We start from the raw sequence: 23,497 nt of genomic DNA, 5'->3' as shown, positions 1-23,497 counted from the left end.
GAGTGTCGGACCCCCCCCCCCCCTCAACACACACACAATCAGCGAGTGATGGTCTAACAGGGCTGAAGATAGGCCATCACAAAAAAATTGTCCATCTCCTTTAAAATTAAACTCTTTTGGCTGTCCAAGATCTCTAGTTTATGGCCAGCTTTACTAATACATTGCCTGTAAGTGAGATGCCTGTGTAAGCCACTCTCACATACAGCATGATCATGATTCTGGTGTTTGTCTCCTTCCTTTGTGATGTCTCATGCTCTGCACATAGTTATGTCCCCTCTCACCCTCCTGGTATTAAGAGATGTCACACATCACTGCTCCCTAGTTCTCCCCCTTCCTCCATGTCTTTGAAGGAATCATGTTTCTGGATTGTGTTTTACATGCTGAGCAGCAAATAATGTAGTCAATGAGGAACATAATTATAAAGCAGACAGAGAGTAATTACAACACTGTCTTACAAATTAAAAAAAGCATGCTGGCAGTTGTAAATAAAAGCAATGTGTATGAGAGGAAAGAGGAATCCTTGAATTGTAGTCCTTTACATTGGTAATCCAGCCAACAGTGAGCCCTGGCAACATAAAAACAACTGAACTGCACAGAACTGATAATAATATTGAAAAATAATTCCTTCTGAGCTACAGTGGCATCATCTGGTGAGTATTTAGACATATATAGGCATCTTTCTGTATTTTTAATATGCAGAGTTTGTTAAAAATGTCTCTGCATGTAGAACAATATATGGACACACTGGCAGTCCATTTGTGCCTCTTCAGCAGCATATTTCAGAACCGTGGAGAGCTGGTAGGGCACGAAGGCTGGGGGGGAAAGGATTGGCTCACATTTGGTCCCCCCCCCCCTTCCACAGTGATCTAAGAGATGTAAAATGGGTCTGAGGTCAGGAATTGGTTGACCAGTTATTTAAAAAAATAGCAAAATATTTTAACCCCTTAATGACCAGCCTGTTTTTGGACTTACTGACCTAGTGATTTTATTTTTTTTTATTTTTTTTCATTGTCGCCTTCCACAAGCTATAACTTTGCATGACAAGTTGTAGTTTTTAATCATGCCATTTTCAGGTACACATAACTTACTGATTAACTTTTATGTACTCTTTCTGGAAGGTGAATAGGAAAAAAACAGCAATACTGTTTTTATACTGTAAATTTTGTGGCGTTCATTTTTTGGCATAAATAACACGGTAACTTTATTCTCTGGGTTAGTACAAATAAAGCAATACCAAATACAGATAGTTTTTGTTTACATTTTACTATGTTTGCGAAATAAAAAAAATATTTTAAAAAAAATAATGTTTTTGCATCGCCACATCCCAAGACCCATAACTTTTTTTGTTTTCTTTCTACGAAGCTCTTGCTTTTTGCAGGACGCCTTGTAGTTTTCATTGGCATCATTTTGGGATACTTAATGCTTTTTATTCTGCTTTTTTGCTGGCCAAAAAACAAAGAGCGCAGCCTGCTGGGAAATGCTGGAGGCAGGCCTCGGGCATTCACTAGGCCCTGGCCTACGTTCAGTGACATTAGCACCGCGTGATCTAATTTGCAGGGTGCCAATAGGAGACAGAAGGATTCCGCTCCCTCTGTAACTGCATACTTGCCACAGGCGCTATTGCCTGTGGCATGTAATGGGTTACATGGCCTGGATCAGCGCTTTTGCTGGTCTGGGCTGTTAGAGCAGGAGCACGACTCTCATGGGAGAATCAAGCTCTGGCTCTCTAAAAAGGGGGTGGGCCAGGCTAAGGCTCCTTAGTGACCACCGTAAAAAGGCGTATTGGTGGTCACTAAGGGATTAACAATATATTATATATTTACTGAGAATTCAGGGTAAACATTGCCAAATTTTCCAAAAGAGAAATGCTCAGGGCTCACTTTAGACACAGGAACCTCTTCCTGCTCCTTACCCTGGTTTAAGCTGGCTCTGAACCCGGACATATCCCCTTTTTCACCCAGGCAGCCCCTCTGAGATGAGCATCAGAGCATTTCATGTTTTACAGTCTAGGGCAGCGCTAAAGCCTGCCCATTAGTGTTGATGATGTTACCAGGAACACTGCTAGGCGGAAGCCTCAGCCTAGCAGTGTAAGAATGTAAGCAAAAAAGCCCTTGCCCTGAACCACAGCTATGTGTATATGCAAACAGTTTGATAGGAAGGTTGCTAGTGACAGATTCCCTTGCATATTACTTATTTTTTTTATTTATTTGTTATTTTTAATCTTCAGTTAACTTACATCAAATCTTGATGGAAATTTATGTTAAAGTTAGTGGACCTGTATCCACAGAATGCATTTCAGTCAGCATGTTATAGAACAGAAAGAGCTGAGCAGGTTGTTATATAGTTTTGTGGGAAACAATTTAGCAAAACTTGCAATTTATACATTTACAGATGTGGAAAAATGTTGTTAAGTAAGAATGCTTTCAAAAATAGAAGTGTTAATAGTTTATTTTTCATGCGAAGTGAATGAACAAAAGAGAAATCTACATCAAATCAATACTTCATGTGACCAATTTTTGCCTCCAAAACAGCAACATTTCTTCTAGGTACACTTGTTTTTGAAAACACTCTACAGGGAAGTTGTTCCAAACATCTTGCAGAACTAACCATAGATCTTCTGTGGATGAAGGCTTACTCAGATCCTTCCTTCTCTTCATGTAATCCCAGACATAATCCATTATGTTGAGATCAGGTCTCTGTGGGGCCATATCACTTCCAGAACTCCTTGTTGCTCTTTTTTCTGAAGATATTTCTTAATAACATTGGCTGTATGCTTCGGGTATCTACCCTGCTGCAGAATAAATTTGGAGGCAATCAGATGCCTCTCTGGTGGCACTACATGATGGATAAGTATCTGCCTGTATTTCTCCTCAGGGGAAGGATAACATGGAATTCTGTACATGTTATCAATCCCCTTCACCAATCAATCATAAAGCATACTTTCTCTCTGATTGTTGTATGTGGTTGGGGGTTCCATAAAAGGAGTGTGAAGATGAGTGCTTGCTCATCTAATAACTCCTCTGTGCCTAATTAGAGTGTTTATTGACGTTATGACCCAGACATTTACTAGCATTTGGATCATGGTGCCAAATTAGTTGCACCAAACACACCACAAACATAAATAAAGTTTACATATTACACTGTCCCTATCCTGTCCATACTCGATCTATAGAGTAACATATACAGACTGCTTCTCTAGCAATACCCATTAAATGCTGCAGTAACAGCGATAAGGACTACTAGAGAGAAATATCTAATATATTTCTGACAGATGGAAAAAAAATTCATCAGTCAGAAAATGGATTTTCGCACATTTACTTTCACAATAAACAATCATTTTTAATAACCATAGATTTCTTATTAAACAACAGTATTTAGACACTTTTCAGACTGGTGTAGTTCAGGGTTTTTATGGATGTAATATCCAGACCTCCCGCAGTTCATCAGATCAAACTCATTTTCTGATGAACTGCAGGAGGTTCAGGTGTTATATGGTAATAAAGCACCCATGTTATACCTGTCTAAAACTGGCCACAGTTAATGCATTATTTTAGGTTTAAGGATTTACTATTGTTAGTTAGGATTACAGTTTGTATAGAGGGATGGAAATGATATACCGTACTGTATGCAAAAATGGTTTGGTGCATTCCTGTGGTTTTTGCATTTCTTTAACACATGCAGCATTGAATGTATACATGTGTGGTATGTATGAACTCCTCAAATCTTACAGTTATTTGCAGACTATATTTTATTTGCATGAATCCTCTGCTAGAGTGTGCATGTTAGTTCTTTGCAATTTGAATTTTTGTCTAAATTTTGTCAATTATTGTTTGCATTAAGGTGCTCACCGCTGCAATGTCGACGGCAAGAAGGTAAACAGTGAAGAAAAGGGTATGATGACCTATCCTGAGGATCAATATTAAAATCCTGGAAAAACCCCTTTTTTGTTATAACTTTATAAACAGTATGGGCACATTTATTACTTTTACCCACTACTATCATTTTTATGAAAAATTTTAATTTGATGCAAAGGTGTCCCTGTGTATAAAGTGCGGAGTAGCATTTTGATAATGTGCCAAGTGTCTACTTTCAGAAAATATATGGCTATGGGGGGAAGGGGGGGGGGGGGGAGAGGAAGAGTATGATTTCTTTATTTTGTAATTTAGGTTTTATTTAACCATGTCAAAGCCATTGTCCTGGCTACCAGAGATGCATAATATCCAAACACCCTTGGCATTGAAAGGGTTAAAGGGGTTGTCCAGACTTTTAATATTGATGACCTATCCTCAGAATAGGTCATCAATATCATATCGGTGGGGGTCCAACATCCGGCGCCCCCGCCGATCAGCTGTATGAGGGGACGGCGTGCGCAGTGTGCATGTAGCGTCTCCCTTCTCTCTTACTGTTCACTGCTGCTTTGCCATAGACATAGCAGCAGCAGGAAGAGAGATGGGAGATGGCACTTGCACACTGCACGTGCCGTCTCTTCATACAGCTGATCAATGTGGGTGTCAGACCCCCACTGATCTGATATTGATGACCTATCCTGAGGATAGATCATTATTGTTAAAGCTTGGACAACCCCTTTAAGACCGCTCCTGTGTACAGCTGTCAGTAACAGCTCTTTACGCACACTTACACAGGGAATGCTATCAATCACTTATAAGACCTTCCCTGTGTACAACTGAAGTCAGAAAAAGCAGAGATTTAAATGTAGAAATTACAAGTTTTCACAACTCTATATCATTCTGCTCAGCTCTTCCTGCTCTATAACATGCTGCCTGCAGATTGCACGGAATTTTGTGGTGACAGGTTAAAAACGTATGCCTTATTCACCGTACCTGGCCATCTCTCGCAGTGCCATAGAAAATGAATAGCAGCAGACACTTGCAGTCTGCTGCTCTATTCATATGGGGGCACGGGACCCCCATTTTTGTGATCAGTCCGGGTCCTGGAAGTCAGACCCCCAATGATCAGATATTTATTTCCTAACCCTTGGGTAAGGGATAGGTTTCTAACCTGCACATCCCTTCTACACTGCTCATTGTTTTCTACAGCGGCCAGATGTGCCATGCTATTGAATAAGAATTTATCATCATATATGTCACATCATTTACCTCTGTGGTTTTGGCAGTTTTAGAGCATGATATATTTTCATAAGCTGTGTGATTTATGGGAGATTTCCTCTTATTGTAACTAGAGATCAGTGACACAAGCTTCCGATCCTAGATCTGAAGTCACTTTGCTCAAAACTTCGGTTTAATGCTGTATGGCGATCCATCTCCGTACAGCATTAAAATGTATGGCCTCCGACGAGGCGAAGTCAGTTATTCCCAAAGTCTTGCATGAATAACTTCTGTATTTGATTTTTTAACCTGGAAAACCATTTTAAAACTTAGAACCGAAGCTGAGTTTGGATCCAAGTTTTAAAATGGTTTTCCAGTTTAAAAATCAAATACTGAAGTTATTCACTGAAGTCTCGCGAAACTTTGGGAATAACTGACTTCACCTCGTCAGCGGCCATACATTTTAATGCTGTACGGAGACGGATCCCCGTACAGCATTAAACCGAAGTTTTGGGCGAAGCGACTTTGGATTTAGGATCTGAAGCTCGATTCGCTCATCCCTAATTATAACAGTCTTCATATATAAACTGACTCTAAGAATAAAAAGGGTCATAAATACATATGAGTTACAACTTTATTTTTTTCTGTTCTACTGATTTTTTTTTATAGTTCTGTATTTAGTTCAGCAGCTAGATGTATTGTAGCAAATTGTATGGTAGAAAAACCTATTCCCACAATCCAGTTAAAAAGCACAGAGAAGCACGCCCTAACCTTGCAGTTTCTATTTGGTCTTGGCTTGTTTTTTCCATACTATACAGAGTTGTGTTTTAGAACTGCTTCTTTTAGAAACACCGGACAGAACTGGTGTAAAACTATGTGTAGTGTAGTTTTACCACAACCACCACTAGCAGTATATGTTAATGTGCTTTGCTATAAAAACTGCAGCAGAAAAGCTTTTTAGAGTTTTTTTTTTTATGCAGTTTATTTTTAGAACTGCTTCTACAAGAAAATGTGACCATGCCTACAGGAAAAACATGTTTTTTATTAGATACAGTAGTGATATGCTTCCTCTTGTGCTGCTATAGCCAAATTTCAGGCTGCACATCGACCTTTCAACTTGAGATGGGACCCAGTGGGGTTCAGTATGCCTACAACATAAATGTGATGGCTTGATTCCAGGCTGAGATCAGCAGAGAAAAGAAGAAACATATTGTTTGTGTGTGGAAAATTCTCTCCAATTGTCTTCTCACCATGCATGAAATCCAGTGCATATACGGTGGAGATACCTAGAGTGATGTCATATTGCACTTTTCAGTTGGAAATGAAAGCAGAAACCTTTTTTTTTAGTAATTTTTTTTAGAAATCTTGTATTTTAGGGCAAAAACCACAGCAAGAAGTTACGGAATTACTGTGCATCAAGTAGTTGTCCGCCGTCATCAAGACACACTTTACATACAGTATCACCTGGATCATCTTCACCAAATGTAAGTTTTTGGTCAACTAATATCTTCTTGCAGGAAATGATTTCAAATACCATTACTTATTAATTTGCCCTTGATGGATGACCCCTTTATAGGATGTAACCTCTCCCTAACTGACCTAACTTGTATTTTTGACCCATCTTGTTTACCCATTTACTTTTTGTCTTCTGCTTGCTTGCCACCCTTTGTCTCTCTTGGTTGTAACTTGGCTTGTTTCTGCTGGATACTGGTTTGGCTTTGACGTTTTGACCGCTCTTCTTTTAAGCCTGGCTAGCACAACTACTCAATCAGACCGACCACCTGCTAGCAGCTCCCTGGTAAGCGCAGGATAGGATTCCATACCATAAGGGAGTGCTCAGGGTTAACTAGTTAGGGGCCTGGGTGGGATCACCCTTACTGGAGCAGATATTTTGCTGTAGTCAGGGTGCCTGTAGTTATAGGGTTGTTGCAGGGTAAATTTGAAGACTCTTGCTGAATTGGGCAGCTACAGCCAAGTCTGGCAGTGGGTGTGCAGTTTTCTGGACAGGTAAGGCTGGGTTCACACGGGCATGACGGATTTGTTCAAGATGCGTCCCGGGTGTGTTTTGCACGCGCGTGATAAAAAAATTAATGTGCTACCCAGACCCGAACTTCTTCACTGAAGTTCAGGTTTGGGTTAGGTGTTGTGTAGATCGTAATTTTTTCCCTTATACCATGGTTATAAGGGAAAATAATAGCATTCTGAATACAGACTGCTAAGTAAAATAGGGCTGGAGGGGTTAAAATTTTATTTTATTTTTTTAACTCACCTTAATCCACTTGTTCACGCAGCCGGCATCTCTTCTGTCTTCATCTGTGAGGTAAACGACCTGTGGTGACGTGACTGACGTCACTGCACTCATCACATGGTCCGTCACATGATCCATCTACATGGTGATTGATCATGCGACGGACCATGTGATGAGAGCAGTGATGTCATCACAGGTCCTTTACCTCACAGATGAAGACAGAAGAGATGCCGGCTGCGCGGACAAGTGGATTAAGGTGAGTTAAATTATTATTATTATTTTTTTAACCCCTCCAGCCCTATTTTACTTAGAATTCTGTATTCAGAATGCTATTATTTTCCCTTATAACCATGTTATAAGGGAAAATAATAATGATCGGGTTCCCATCCCCATCGTCTCCTAGCAACCGTGCGTAAAAATCGCACCGCATCCGCACTTGCTTGCGATTTTCACGCAGCCCTATTCACTTCTATGGGGCCTGCGTTGCGTGTAAAACGCACAATATAGAGCATGCTGCGATTTTCACGCAACGAACAAGTGATGCGTGAAAATCACCGCTCATGTGCACAGCCCCATAGAAATGAATGGGTTCGGATTCAGTGCGGGTGCAATGCGTTCACCTCACGCATTGCACCCGCGTGGAAATCTCGCCCAGGTGAACCCAGCCTAAGGCTTTGTTCACACTTCAGTTATTTCATCAATTATTGCCATCAGTTAGTGCGAGCCAAAACTAGGTGCAGATTTTTCCATTATACCTCATCTCTGAGTAGGTTTCACTACTGGTTTTAGCTCACAACAACTGATGGAAATAACTGACCAAATAACTGAAGTGTGAACTGGACATAACCTGTATCTTGTCAGTTCTTGTCAGGAAATAATCCCAGCTCATACTCTCAAAGGGTCCAAAGGCTCCTATGGGCCAGACGGATTGCAGAATGTCTTTTTGGTACCAGCCAGGCAGGTAAATAATGGTATTATTATTATTAAATATAATTTTTTTCTGTATAAGAAAGTGTATCCTGCCGTGCTTTCCTATTCTGTCAGTACTAGGGTTGCACCGGTTTCGAATTATCGATACCCAATCGATACTGTTGTATTCGATACAGGGATTTGCTTTTTACCTATACTAGGCTGCGCTACTACGCAGCCTAGTTCCACATAACATTGCATGCGCTGCTCTCAGCGCGCCCCATGTTCCCTCAGCAGCACAGTGGAGAAGGAAGCAGTCTCTCCCCTCCTCCCCTGCCACTGCTGCCACTGCCACCAATGAGAGAAGAGAGGGGCGGAGGAGGGGAGGGGCTGTGGCCACTGCACCACCAATGAAGATAACTAAACCATTAATACAAATACAGGAGGCAGGTGCCGGCTGCAGAATCACATAGCCGGCACCCGACCTCTATGTCAGGGAGCTGATCGTCGGGTGCCAGCTGTCTGATTCTGCTGCCGGCACCCGCCTCCTGTATTTGTATTAAACGTTAGTTATCTACATTGGTGGCGGAGTGCTCCCTCCCCCCCAGTATTAAAAACATTGGTGGCACAGAGCGTCCTCCCCACCCCAGTATTAAATCATTGGTGGCAGTGGCCACAGGGTCCCCTCCCCCTCTTCATTGATGGTGCAGTGGCAGTTCCGATCGGAGCCCCAGCAGTGTAATCGCGGGGCTCCGATTGGTTACCATGGCAGCCAGGACGCTACTGAAGCCCTGACTGCCATTGCAAGCTCCCTGCTGCAGCAGCAGGGAGAGTGTAAGATCCTATACACCCTAATAGATCTGTATTAGAGTTTATAGGACAAGGAATTAAAAGATCCCAGGTTCTAACCCCTAAGGGGGGGAATAGTTATTAAATAAAAAGTAAAAAAAAAAAAAGTAAAAAAAACCCCCACCAAAATATTAAATATAAATCACCCCCTTTCCCAATTTTACATATAAAATATATGAACAATAAATAAATAAACATATTACATATTGCCACGTTCAAAAATTTCAAACTATTAAAATATAAAAAAAATCTCCTATGCGGTGAATGCCGTAACAGAAAAAAAAAAAAAGTAAAAACTGAGCGATTCACCATTTGTTTGTCACCTTGTCCCCCCCAAAAAATAGGATAGGACTGTTCTATTATGGGCCGGATGTTCTATAAAATGCGGAATGCACGCGGCTTTTTTTGTGTTTTATTTTTTTCGAATGGTATCGAGTACTGCAATACTTTTTTATGGTATCAAAATCAAATCTAAATTTTGGTATCGTGACAACCCTAGTCACTACAAAGAATGAGCAATATACAGTGTATTTGTTCTGAACTGAATATATACTGCAGCCTCTTTTTTGTGCTACAGTATGCACTACAGGTTGCTTTTATTTGTACATATTAATGTACAGCTCCACTTTTATATCGTTTTTCTTTATAAATGGATGCTAAATTTCTAGAATTCTGTAGAGATGATTTACTTCTCCTAGAGGAGGCAAATGCATAGAGCTGGCTCCAGCAGTGTCCACTAGAGGGCGTCTAGCATTTAGTTCTGTGCCAGAAGGAAATCATTCTGCATATTTAGGCTGCTCTGTGCTGCTATATATTCACTCCAGACATCACATTTCACTGCATTTATGTTCAAGCAGTTTTACTTGGAATATTCCCTGATTGACAGACTCAGGAATACAGGGTACATTTTTATATTGTCCCTGCTGCCCTGGATAGCACCTTTTAGTAGGATATACGTAACAAAAACCTGTCCTAAATATCTTATTTTGAGGATCAGACAACTTCAGTCCTTGTTCTATGGCCCGTGATCATCCATTTTATTATATCTGACATCTAGTGGATGTATCTGTCATTGGCTTATCTAATATGGTCTGTATTTACATAGCAAATTATGTGGCTCAATTTTGAGTATCTAAATTAGAAAAAGCAACATTTCAACATATTCTATTATTAATAAAGGCTATCAAAAGGAAAGACCTTTCTAAATGAGGGAATCTGTATGATGCCATAATAAATTTGGAGGCTGCAAGATATCCACTAAACAGAATGCCAAGAAGCTGTCATTGGGATTGGGGGATGCAGTGTCCAGAAGTGTGAATACGTCGTTTTTTTCACAGGTCCTTAAGGTGCCATGTGTTATATTGTGCATGATGGCATCCGTTCTGGAATTTTTCAGCTACCCCCCTTCAGATAAATGACGCCTCGGGTGTACATTACTTGCTGCCCTTTACTTCTCTATTGGAAGAACGTGCACATTCTGCCTGGCTGAACATGCATGTTTATGGGAAGATTGGGGGTCATAACTGCCGGTAGAACTATTCTCAGCCGGCAGCTTTGTAATGTCTATGGTCACCTTTGGTTGCTATTTAGTTGGTGTCACTAATTTAGCTTCTTTATTATATCCTGCAGGTGTTCTAATTTAACTTGTTTTATGCCGGTAACAGATTACATTAAAACGTCTCCTGAATATCAACAGTGCATCATTGTAATTATAAGAACCTGTTGAATGTTTTCAGTGGATTGAATTACAAAAATGAGATATGATATTGAACATTTTTAATGGGAACTTCCAGGGGAATTATGATTTGTTTGTTTAAAAAAAAGGGGCAGAGTGGTTGAAAACAAACAAACAAACAAACAAACAAACGTTGCTCACCTTGCCGATCCCCCACCATTGTGGTTCTGCTGTTGCTCTGGTCTGTTCTTCTCTCCACTTATTGGTCTCTGGTGGCACACAGGAAGTGGCTTGAACTGCCCACAGCCCACCACTGGACTTAGCGGCGACCTGCCTCAGTTGGCCGTTGGCTGAGCAAGCAGTCCAAGCCATCTCATGTGTCTTGGGTCAAGACCAGGAAGTGGAGGCAGTGGGGACCAGAGCAGCGTCAGAAAAGAGCAGCAGCAGCAGAGGAGTATCCGTGAGATGAGTAAAGCTTCTTTTTTATTTTTAACCTATTTAAAAAAAATCCCTGGATTTAGTAATTATCAGTTAATGTTAAATATTAGAACATGATGTAATTTAGCTCAAAAATAAAAGTTATGCGTTTAATTTATTCAGGTGACAGTCCCGAAAAGTGGGGGGCGGGTGATTCTTGCTACCGAGAATGACTATTGCAAACTATGTGATGCTTCATTCAGCTCTCCAGTGGTTGCTCAAGCACACTACCAAGGAAAGAACCATGCCAAGAGATTGCGTCTGGCTGAGACACCAGCTAATACTTTCATGTAAGTATAAAATATAACATCCCATAGAAGCTAAAGAAGCTCATTTTCTTCAATCTTGTTACTTCATGGAGGAGAAAAAAATGTTTTTGTCGAAGAATAGAGTAGCATAAACCAACTAGCATATATCCCTACCAGCTAAGATGGTCATACACCTCTGATGGTCGATGAGAGGAACACTGCGGCTTCTCTTGTGGCAGAACAGTGCTGGATCTTCCTTTCCACTGGTGGTTTCAGATTGTCTGCAGACTAGGTGGCACATTACATTAGTGATCAAAGTGGCTATCCAGCCTTTTAAAATTGATGGTCTAGCGACTCTAGCCCTTAGGATATGCCATCAATATCAGATCTGTTTGTCGTCTGACTCACAACACCCCCTCTGATGAGCTTGTTGAAAGAGCTGCGGTGCTTTTGTGGGCGCTGGATACTTACATTGGTCTGTACGTTGCTCATAGTGCACATGGCATACTTTTTTTAACAGTAGTCCAGGGTATTACAGTTTTTTCCCATCCAAGTGTGAAATAGCAAAAGGAATACTGCTCACCATACCAATCCCCTGCTGCTTCTGTGCCGAGGTTTCCCTGACTCCATGCCAGTCTCTGTTCAACCGGCTATAGTGATGGCATGTAGACATTACATGTGACCACTGCAGCCAGCCAGCCGCCGCAGTGTTGACCTCGCATCACCACTAGTGCTAGTGATTGGCTGCAGTGGTCACATGTTAGTATCACAAGTCTTTGCTGGAGCCTGGTGAACAAAAACTTAGAAGGGGCTGATGAAATGTTGGCACAATCATCCGATGTTTTTTTAATACGGGGTTAGATTACCCCTTCTATGTACATTCAATCTATGGACATTTTTAATATTGTACTTCCATGCTGAAATATGGTAGGCTATTTATAGGATGCTACCCGAGGCTGCACTACTGAGACATTTGGATGACCACGTTTGAGATGAGAGCAGTGAGCAGTGGTATCAAATCTTTAAATACACCCAAATCTGCATCTTGCCTGGCTTACATAGTGGCAGTTATCTATGTATGTGCAGGAACATTGTTAGATTTGGTGATTCCAGTCCTCCATGACATTTTTCAGTAGTGCAGCCTCAACCTTTTGTCCTAAACTTTTAAGCAATTATATTGTATGTAAGCATATAAATAAGATGTAAAGAAAACTGCACATTTTAATGAACACTGAAGGCCTGTTTGTTGACATTTTCCTCTGATTTCTGCCAATTTCTGCTGCTATAATAAATGAATATAATATCACATTATCCGCTTGATGTATTTCACCTCCATGGCATATAATATGATTTTGTCACAATCAGGGACTCTGAATGCAAGAGGAGAAGTCGGAAGGAAGGTAATGAACATAAAATGATGCCGAACCGAAGAAGTGTCTGCTCTCTTCAGAATAATACAGGTATTCTATCAGGGAGACTTGTCCAGGCTGGTTCATAGAATAGGCCTCATAGAATAGCGGGATGTGGTTACCATGGTAACAGATGACGGATCTGGTTGTCTGGGCCATGTTACATGCGTAGCGTACAGTGAGGTGCACATCTCACAGAATTCAATTGAATTTAAATGAACTGCATCTACCTGATACAGTATATAAAATATAATCCCCAGTCTTGTTTCAATCAGAATTTCACAGGAACAGGTCTTTCTTTATTCCATGCACAAAGACCCTTGGCTGGGGAAGGCAAGTTTTTACTTTTGCAATCTGTTCCCTTACTGTAATGATCTGTGGACATTGATGAATGGAAATAACCATTGTCTTACATTACCATAATAGAAGTACCCGAGGCCCGACGTTGCTTTCGGTTAATTAAAATAAGCTTACTGTATATATGCCAGGTTTGCAGAAGCAGGTCTTAATCACAGTTATTGTTAATTCTATGGCTGGTGCCATGTGGCGGGCTGCTATTTCTTGATTGTTTTTTTAATCTATTTTACACCATTGTTGAATATTGAATGCATTGATGGAACCAAATGCAATGAAAACCTATAGTCCATATAGTGTATATGTACAAACAGCAGGGGTCCAAAGTGCTGTTTCCTGGCTCAGAAATGTACTTATAAATTGAGGAGACAGACGCTTTTAACATTAATGCTAGTTTTTTAATTGTCAAAGTTGTGGTTGTGAAGAGTCTTTAGAACACTGGTGGCGCCATTATTTTAGTCGCTGCAGCTCTACTATTATATTTTCCTCCTGAATAAATATGCATAATGTAAGAGAGCGGATACAGATGACAAAGGAATAAAGAGGAAGACACAGCTGAGTGTTCTTCTCGTGACTTTCAGGTTCAGTTGTATATAGTCAGCCTTCAACATAACAAGATGAGGGGTATACAATATATTGCTTAAAGGGGCTGAGTAGTTTAGGAAACCTAATTTTACACTGATGAGCAAAAGGGAACTTTCAGGCTCCATATCTCCACCATCCACTACAGCTTCGAACGTGAGACTACCATCATTTTATAGACAATCATCTTGGCTATCTTATACATAAATTGGACTTGACACTATTTAGCATATGATTAGTTATGCAGATTCTTGTCATGTAACTGCATTGTTACTGTTTTGCTCCTGGTGGTGGAACAATCATTTTATTCTTGTATACCACAAATTACAACCTGTTCTCACATTCCCTAATAGCTCAGTGTGTTATCATGTTGATTCCCAAAGGAAAGGTCACTGGTTTGAATCCAGAAGCAGCCATGAAGAAGATTTCCCAAGAAAAGAGAAGCAACATCATCCAGCTCATCAATAGCGGTATCTCTAGTTTTCTAATTGCATCATGTGAGTGCCATGAAAGTTGGAAGAATATGAAATAAAGTCCATCCATCCATTCCAAAGCAAAGAGGTGGACTTCCAAGCAAAATATCGGAGTCAACAAGTCGGCACATCACAAGGTCTATCAGTTCTGGTGCGACAAACAAGGCAGTGGAGGTGGCTTGTATGCGTCATAATAGTGAGATCACAGATGTCCATGCAGGCACCATGCAATGCACATTACACAAGTCTGGAATGGTGGCCTGAAAAAAGGTGAAGAAGGCGTAACTTCAATATCGTCATAAGAAGCGTCTGCTCGAGTTTGAAAAAATTACGAACATTGGACAGTAGAAGATTGTAAACGGGCGATTTGGAGCGATGAGACAAAAGTCAATAGACTGGGGTCTGATGGGTGTAAATGATCCTGGAAGAAACAAGGGAAAAGGGGGCTAATGCATCGAGAAATTGAAAGAACTGTCAAGTTCGGTGGAGGAAGCCTGATGATATGGGGTTGTTTCACAGCCAAAGGCGTTGAATACTTGACTAGGATCGATGGTGGTCTCGATGTTGAGCTATATGTGAGTATCCTACAAGATGAGTTACTTTATAAACTCGAGTACTATGGGTATGAAAAGGACGACATAGTGTTCCAGCAGGACAACAACCCAAAGCATACAGATTGGCGAAGAAATGGTTCAATGACAATGAATTAGAGGTGCAGGATTGGCCCCCACAGTCCCCAGACCTCAACCCAATCGAACACTTGTCGATAGAGTTGAAGAAAAAGCTGTATTCGTACCCAGTATGCACCAACATTGGGAACATGTAGTAGATAGTGTTGAGCGCGAATATGCGAATATCAAATTTTTTTCGCGAATATCGGCACTTCGATAATTCGCGAATATTTTGAATATAGTGCTATAAATTCGATATTTCGAATATTTGTTTTTAAAATTTTTTTTATTGTTATATTTTTTTCTTTCCCACTTCCCAAAAGTAGTTCTTACCTGTCCTTAGGATTCCTGGCTTCCTGGCTGCTCCAGTCATTGCCTGTTGCCACTTCTGACGACTTTCGTGCTCATGGAGCGTCCCCATCACCATGGGAACGTCTCCATACTAGAATGTACTGTCGGATTTGAGAATTACGTTGAAATCGCAATTCGATTAATTCAAGTTATAATAATCGAATTTCGATTTCAACTTAGCACTGCTATATTCCATATTCGTTAATTCTAGCCTAATATGGAATATAGCAGTGCTAAGTTGAAATCGAAATTCGATTATTATAACTTGAATTAATCGAATTGTTATTTCAACTTGGACCTGGTTTACTATGGTTGGCTTGGTAGAATTAGCGAATATGACGAATGTATTCGTCATATTCCTCAAAACTAGGATAACAAAGTATTCTCCATCTTCGTTTTAGCTCCATATTCGTCAACTTCGCTAATTCTAGCAATCAAATAGGAAAGTTGACTATAGAGACAGCTAAGTTTAATTCGCTATTTGATTATATTACTTATTTTATTTTATTTTTTTATAAATAGAATCATTATAATAATCAAGTATTTATTTAACTATTCAGATTTTTTTTAAAAAAGCAAAGTAATATAATCGCATAGCGAATTAAACTTAGCTGTCTCTATAGTCAACTTTCCTATTTGATTTCTAGAATTAGCGAAGTTGACGAATAGGTAGCTAAAACGAAGATGTAGAATACTTCGTTATCTTCGTTTTGAGGAATATGACGAATACATTCGTCATATTCGCTAATTCTAGATATCAAACCAATAGGAAAGTAGCCTTAAGTTAAAATCGCAATACGCGATTATTTAAATCGCATAATAATCGCGATAACTAGAATAATGACGAATATTCGATTTCGACGAATATTCTATCGAATATTTGCGAATTTCGTCGAAATCAAATATGGCACCTGCCGCTCATCACTAGTAGTAGAGACCTGGGAACAGATTTTGGTAGAGACATGATTGAATCCGATCGAGAGCATGCCCAGGCAGTGTTGAAAGCCAAAGGTGGATTTGCAAAATTCAAAAAATTACAATTTAGAATTTTAGGAGCAAAACGGTAACAATGCAGTTACATGACAAGAATCTGCATAACTAATTATATGCTAAATAGTTGCAAATCCAGTTTATGTATGAGATAGCCAACATGATTGCCTATAAAATTATGGCAGTCTCACGGTCAAAGCTGTAGTGGATGGTGAGATATGGAGTCTGAAAGTCAAAAGTTCAAAACATTGTTACCCTTTTGCTCGTCACTGTATATACCTTGTTAGGAGATTATGAGCTAATAGAGGGGAGGCGGTTTCAGAAACCTCATTTCTTTGCCAGAGTGGAGAACAGTTACAAAGACTATCTCCTGCTCTGGAGGACCCTTCACAGAAAACCCATGTTGAACCAGGACAGGGGGAGGGGAGCAGCAGGGACCGGAGAAGCATTAGAAAGGAAGAACATATTATTTATGACACATTATGCCATAAAGTCATGGGAATCAGCTCAAGGATCTTGGATTCCTTTTCATAAGTGCAGGAGAAGTGAGCTTCTTTTGGTAGGGATGGCTTTTTGTCCTTGACAAGCTGTGGGAAGTTCTCTCTGCTCTTGGGGTGACAGATATGTGCCACACGCACATTTTGGTTTCTTTTGGCAAGAATCTTACCCTTGATCTGCTTGTTCCTAATTATACCCATGGCATGCTGCGTAACATTGTAGATCCGGCCAGTCTTGCCATGGTAGCATCTATGTGGTATGCCTTTATGTATGTTGCCTGTACCCTTGATGTCCATAATATTACCCATCTTGTAGATGTGCATGTACATTGATAAGAGAGCCCTCCAATGTTTTCCTAAAGGGTCCAGAGAACATATATTGTGTTCTACATCTTTGCATATCTTAAACCCTTTGCTTATTTTACCATTGTTTTGCCCGTTTAATTTTTTTGGTTCTGTGAGACGCGTACATGAATGTAATGAAAGTCTCACAAAAGATGTTTATTGAAACAATGCTGAGTAATGTAAGAAGGGTGCAAATGATGTCAGATGAACCAATCTTAATACATGAACCAGAATAGCTAATTTGACAGAGTTCTTCAAATTCGTGATAGACCATGAAAAACTACCTCTCATAAGAGCGGCACAGATTAGGCCATTGAGTATCAAGGTCTTGTGTCACTAAATAAAGGTTTCTGTAATTAAAGTTAAAGAGATGGATCAAGTTAATAGACCAAACCATCCAAATAGTCTTTGTTCTAGGACATGCAAAAAAAAGCGTATGAGCGCATTGAGTTTTTTTTTACTGGAAGTCACTTCAAATTTTAACTCCAGAAATCACATATTTGTTTTGGTTTTATGACACTTTAATGCAAAATAAAAAGGTTTCTTGTTTTGTTTCCCTTAGGTCCATATTTTAATCCTCGGTCCCGCCAACGGATTCCTAGAGACCTAGCTATGTGTGTAACCCCCAGTGGACAGTTCTATTGCTCAATGTGCAATGCTGGAGCCAGTGAGGAGCTGGAGTTCAGGCAACATCTGGAGACCAAGCAGCACAAAAGCAAAGTTTCCGAGCAACGCTACCGTAGCGAGATGGAGAATTTGGGATACATGTAGGAAAACAATCACTACCTAGTGGTGCTTCTAAGCTGTTCCTTTTAATTTCTTTGTTACTACTAATTTTTCCTGTTTAACCACTTCTGAACATCTTTCATATACTAATTGACTTTGCCAGTGATGGAGAGTAGACCTATTGTTACCATGTTTAATTTGAGACAATTCTCTGCCCTGAAGTTTAACATCACTGTCATATGTGTTCTGTGAAGGTACGCCAAGGCTGCCAGTTTTCTTACAGAGCATTTGCAGTTCTTGGGAAATTGCTTTTGAGCTGCTCATAATAAGACACTTGAAGGTGTTACTTGATGTTACAACACTTTGTGGACCTTGTTTCAATGTGGAAACTATTCCTTCTGTATTCACAATTGCAGACTATAGTCATGGCCTGATCAGAAAGGATGCAGCTACTTTTAGAGAGATTTAGGCTCCTTACATCTGTATTGTGGCTACCAAAACTGTGACCGATCCATCCCACCATGGATACCAATGATGCCGACAAACCCCTTTGACATATAATGGAATCACATTCTTCAGGCAGTGCAATGATCGTTTACACCAAGGAAATGTACTCTGGGTGTCTGTTGTAGGGACCCTACTATGGACATTGTGACTGATGACTTTGAAGCGTACTTTTTGCCGCTGCACACAATCATTTACACTGTGTGCTTAGTAGCCAAAGAATCCCATTTTGGAAAATACAGAACAGCTCGATGGGGAAAAGTCTGCATGTGCTGAGAAGACCGGAAACAGTGCAGACGTGTACAGCATGTAGTTTTAAGCATGGTTCCGAAAACATTTTTGTATGTTGTATTTTACTGGTGAACGCTCCAGAACTCATCACTGTGTTTGCCAACAAGCATTAATAGATGATTTCTCTTAATGGTTTGTTGCTGTTGGGCATTTAATCAATTACTGTGCAATGAACTGTATTTTATGTGTCTCTTGATAAATTTATATCCTTCACTTTGCACTTTTAATCCTTTGCTGCTCTAGGTACTGTAATTGACATAAGATCTAGTGGGACTTTGGCCAGTAAGGTTAAGAGAGGGTATTTTTCCATTTTTTGTGATTCCACTGCTTATTTTGGTCATTACATTCCTATTTTATATAATGTCTGAAATTCATATCTTACTTGTACTGTAACCTTCTCTCTGCTGTTGCACTTATTCATTCTTGCTAAAACCCATTAAAATCCATGTCAGGTAATGCCACATCAGGTATTAACCCATAGCAGAGTCTGGTGAATCTTCCCATCTGTCTCTTGGCTTAAACTATAACATTAGAAGAGACACAAGTTCGCTGAGGGCAGCTCTTTCACCACACAGTGGGGGTCATTTATCAAAGACCGTCTTTCCCGAAGAGACTAATTTATGACGAGGCGCAGGCTACCTCCGGCAGTCCATGCTCCTGTAATGAAAGCTTTTCCAGCCCCTGACTGGAGTCGTTTTTACTCCTCTTTTACGCCTTTTTCCAGGTGTAAATAAATGTTAGTATATTTGCCGGGGCCAGTGCCCAACCAAGCCCCAGGACACTCTCATCAAAAACTGGCGTAAGCATCTTAATAAATGACCCCCAGAGACGCGAATGAAACAAAATAATGCTGCTTCATTTGCTCAATTACTTTACAAACCGGGCTCAAGTGATTTATAACCATATCACTTGTATGCTTAGTACCTTTGGTCTTAGAGAATGAAGGATTTTGACATGTACCTGTTTTTTTGCACTTACCGCACATTATTACTGTGCGGTACCGTGTCTTTATTTATAGGATGCCTAGTTTTGCTGTTCATGTATGTTGATGAGATGATATTTTTCTTTATAATGTACAGAAATATATAATGATAAACTACGACTGCGGACCAATGTGTTTTATTTAAGTAGTAAGATAGAGGCTTTGGGGGTCATTTATCAAACTGGTTTTAAAGTTGAACTGGTTTAGTTGCCCTTAGCAACCAATCAGATTCCTCCTTTTATTTTCCAAAGGAGTTCTGAAAAATGAAAGGAGGAATCTGATTGGTTGCTATGGGCAACTGAGCCAGTTCTACTTTACACCAGTTTGATAAACGACGCCCTTTATTTCACCTTTCTCCACATCATCTTACTCAAAGTTGCAAGCTCACTGGCACAAAACACTTCCACAATAGCAGGACCAGATTAATAGCCATATGTATTTTGCGGTCCGCAAAACATGGATACGCAAAAAATACAGATGACGTCCGTGTGACATCCGTATTGCATCCTTTTTTTTTTTGGCAGATCCATTGTAACAATGCCTATCCTCGTCCACAAAAGAACAAGAATAGGACGTGTTCTAGCTTTTTTGCACAACGGCCATGCGGATATACGGAAATGGAATGCACATGGAGTCATTTCCGTTTATTTGCAGACCCATTGAAGTAAATGGTCCCACGTACAGGCTGCAAAAAATAAAAATAAAAATGGAATGGACATGGAAAAAAATATGTTTGTGTTCATGAGCCCTAAGGTTGTAGCTAAAGGAGCTTCGGTGTTTCCTGATCTTGTGCACCCTCTAGATTGACCTCCTCTGCAGGGACCTCTCACTTCTCTGTGTTCCCATGCATCACTCGATGATCCATGTCCACATGGCAAAATCCACAGCAAAAAAATCTGCTGAAAATACTCTAGGTAAATTTCGGGGGTGGTTTTGTAATTTGGTAGTGGTTTTATTTGAGTTTTTACTAGCATTTTTGAGTTTTTGAGTGAGATTCTTCTGCTTCCCCATTGACTTCTATGGAAATCTACAATCAAATCATCTTCAAAGAACTACAGTAACATGTCACTTCTCAAGCGTTTTTCAAATCAACTGCTGAAATAAAAACTCTTCCATGTGTACAAATTATGCACATGGTGGAGTTTTTTGTACACTGAAGTCAATGGGAAGCTGTCAAAGATGGTTTAAATGTGCATTCAACAGCAGAAAATGCCATTTTCCACTGCTGAATCAGTGAGCATAGCCTGATCCTCCTCAGTTACCAATGTCTTACATTACAGGCTTTATTGCAGGTTTTTAGCAATGTTGATATGAGTGTTCACATGAGGACTGCGCCTACATGAAAACCTGGATGAAAAAAGGCAACTGTTGTTTCAGATAAGGAGCTGGGAAATCACTGGAGACCTGAAGAGCCTCTGGAATTTGTGGTCTATGAGGCTTCAGTGACTTTTCTCCCTCTCCTCTGTCATGCACTGCTGTGTGGGTTATCGCATAGTATCCATCGGGAGCTTATTGTGTTTTATGATATTCCTGATAGGCAAGCAACACATTTTCACAGAATGCGGCAGCTCCTTTCTGCAGTACTAGTTGTACTACCCTGATGGCGTTCATATTGAAAGCAGTTTTTTAAGAGAATCTATCACAGAAGGATGTAAATTTCTAGAAGAGGACCACAGTGCTTGTCATTCTTTTTAAGGGCTCATGCACAAGGCCGTATGTATTTTGCAGTCCGCAAAACACGGATCCGCAAAAAATATGGATGACGTCCATCTGCATTAGGTACTTTGTGAGCCCCTAATAGAACAGTCCTATCCTTGTCCATTATGTGGACAGTAATAGGACATATTCTATTTTTTTGCGAAACGGAATGCACACGGAGTAATCGCTCTACATACGTCCCCAAAAAAAGGGAATGGACACGGAAAGAATATACGTTTGTGTGCATGAGCCCTAAGGCTAGGACTACACGGCAATCAACAGGTGTTGAGGCCAAGTGTTGTAGTGCATTAGGGCAGCCATGGAATGAATAGGGTCACAGTGCGACTCACGTGTCTGCCACAACTGTGACCCCAGAATTACCAAAAATTCAGCAGGGTTGGATTTTTTTTTTACAATTCTGGGGTCGCAGTAAACGTGTAGCCCTACTCATATATTTTTATATATATATATATATATATATATATACACTAAACATAAATATAAACGCAACACTTTTGGATTTGCTCCCATTTTACATCAGCTGAACTCAAAGATCTGACACACCAGATACTGACTGGTTTTCTGTCCCCCCCCCCCCCAGTAAGTCAAAATTGTGCACATTTCAGAGTGGCCTTTAATTGTGGGCAGTCTAAGGCACACCTGTGCAATATTTATGCTGTCTAATCAGCACCTTGATATGCCACACCTGTGAGGTGGGATGGATTATCTCGGCAAAGGAGAAGTGCTCACTAACACAGATTTAGGCCTCATGCACACGAACGTTTTTTTTCACGGTCCGCAAAAACAGGGTCCGTAGGTCCGTGATCCGTGACCGTTTTTTCGTCCGTGGGTCTTCCTTGATTTTTGGCGGATCCACGGTCATGAAAAAAAAGTCATTTTGGTGTCCGCCTGGCCGTGCGGAGCCAAACGGATCCGTCCTGAATTACAATGCAAGTCAATGGGGACGGATCCGTTTGACGTTGACACAATATGGTGCCATTTCAAACGGATCCGTCCCCATTGACTTTCAATGTAAAGTCCGGAGTCCCTTTTATACCATCAGATCGGAGTTTTCTCCAATCCGATGGTATATTTTAACTTGAAGCGTCCCCATCACCATGGGAACGCCTCTATGTTAGAATATACTGTCGGATATGAGTTAGATCGTGAAACCTCATTTCCGACAGTATATTCTAACACAGAGGCGTTCCCATGGTGATGGGGACGCTTCTAGTTAGAATATACTACAAACTGTGTACATGACTGCCCCCTGCTGCCTAGCAGCATCCGATCTCTTACAGGGGGCCGTGATCAGCACAATTAACCCCTCAGGTGCCGCACCTGAAGGGGTTAATTGTACTATCATATCCCCCTGTAAGAGATCAGGGCTGCCAGGCAGCAGGGGGCAGACCCCCCCCCCCCCCCTCCCCAGTTTGAATATCATTGGTGGCCAGTGCGGCCCCCCCCCCCTTCCTCCATTGTAATAAATCGTTGGTGGCACAGTGTGCGCCCCCCCCCCTTCCTCCCTCTATTGTAATAATTCGTTGGTGGCACAGTGTGGCCCCCCCCCCCCCCCCCCCCCCCCCCCCTTCCTCCCTCTATTGTAATAAATCGTTGGTGGCAATCATTGGCCCCCCTCCCTCTATAGCATTAACAACATTGGTGGCCAGTGTGCGGCCTCCCATCTTGCGCCCCCCCCCCCCCCCCCGATCATTGGTGGCAGCGGGTTACTAGCAATAGTACAAGATTCATACTTACCTGGGAGCTGTGATGTTCGTGTCCGGCCGGGAGCTCCTCCTACTGGTAAGTGACGGTTCATTTAGCAATGCGCCGCACAGACCTGTCACTGTCACTTACCAGTAGGTGGAGCTCCCGGCCGGACACGAACATCGCAGCAGCAGGTAAGTATTAATCTTCTACTATTGTACTATTGCTAAGTAACCATGGCAACGAGGACTGTAGTAGCGTCCTGGTTGCCATGGTTACCGATCGGAGCCCCAGCGATTAAACTGGGACTCCGATCAGAACTCCGCTGCCACCAATGATGATGGGGGGGAGGGGGGGGGGAGATGGGAGGCTGCACACTGGCCACCAACGTTGTTAATGCTATAGAGGGGGGGGGGGGGGGCAAGGGGGGGCGCACACTGTGCCA

The 23,497-nt window shown here is 41.1% G+C and overlaps 1 protein-coding gene across 1 annotated transcript in view; it reads left to right on the top strand.

The window, feature by feature from the left end:
• The window catches only part of ZMAT3 (zinc finger matrin-type 3), a 58,334-nt gene extending 38,601 nt beyond the window's left edge, over positions 1 to 19,733 (top strand). Inside the window, exons 3-6 of the mRNA XM_040428257.1 lie at positions 6,443 to 6,550; positions 11,348 to 11,514; positions 12,838 to 12,932; positions 17,707 to 19,733. Of these exons, the coding sequence (XP_040284191.1) occupies positions 6,443 to 6,550; positions 11,348 to 11,514; positions 12,838 to 12,932; positions 17,707 to 17,915 (579 nt within the window). The 3' untranslated portion in view covers positions 17,916 to 19,733. The remainder of the gene's footprint in view (positions 1 to 6,442; positions 6,551 to 11,347; positions 11,515 to 12,837; positions 12,933 to 17,706) is intronic.
• Positions 19,734 to 23,497: the final 3,764 nt, after the last annotated feature.

The sequence above is a fragment of the Bufo bufo genome, chromosome 4 (assembly GCF_905171765.1).
Source record: "Bufo bufo chromosome 4, aBufBuf1.1, whole genome shotgun sequence".
NCBI classification, from domain to species: Eukaryota; Metazoa; Chordata; class Amphibia; order Anura; family Bufonidae; genus Bufo; species Bufo bufo.
This window is presented reverse-complemented; position numbering and strand designations above follow the sequence as displayed.